We start from the raw sequence: 441 nt of genomic DNA, 5'->3' as shown, positions 1-441 counted from the left end.
ACAGTTCCTCAATCCCCCCCCCCCCCGGCGATCAGTCTGCTGCAGGCAGGAGGAAGCATTTCCTCAGTCTCCCCTCCCCCCAGCGATCAGTCTGCTGCAGGCAGGAGGAGCCGGCATAAAATGGAATTGGTAATGATACACAGTGCTTTAGCAAAGCGAATGTCATTGTATTAGGATTGAAACGCGTCAGTAGAACAGCGGCTGGCATACAAGGTGTAATGGGCAGTGAAAGTGACTGACGTGTGTGTGTGTGTCCCTTTTGTCTTTGCAGCTCGGACGCGCATCATTAACCCTCCAGCCAACCAGAGTGTAATTAAAGGGACAAAAGCGTCAATGTCCTGCGGGGTGTCACATGACCCCAGCGTCGCCATAAGGTAAGACACTCCTTCCATGACACCCAAGGACCGCTCACCCCCCCCCCCCCCCTCCCCCCCCGGGCAC

The 441-nt window shown here is 56.0% G+C and overlaps 1 protein-coding gene across 1 annotated transcript in view; it reads left to right on the top strand.

Moving 5' to 3' along the window:
- Window positions 1-378, top strand: part of LOC108797367 (protein sidekick-2-like) — a 191,031-nt gene extending 190,653 nt beyond the window's left edge. Inside the window, exon 11 of the mRNA XM_018568953.1 lies at window positions 272-378. Coding sequence (XP_018424455.1) covers window positions 272-378 — 107 coding nt within the window. The remainder of the gene's footprint in view (window positions 1-271) is intronic.
- The last annotated feature ends 63 nt before the right edge of the window (window positions 379-441 follow it).

The sequence above is a fragment of the Nanorana parkeri genome, unplaced genomic scaffold, assembly GCF_000935625.1.
Source record: "Nanorana parkeri isolate BGI_ZX_2015 unplaced genomic scaffold, ASM93562v1 scaffold1266, whole genome shotgun sequence".
NCBI lineage: Eukaryota > Metazoa > Chordata > Amphibia > Anura > Dicroglossidae > Nanorana > Nanorana parkeri.
The sequence above is the reverse complement of the archived record's forward strand: the minus strand, read 5'-3'. Positions and strand labels throughout refer to the sequence as shown.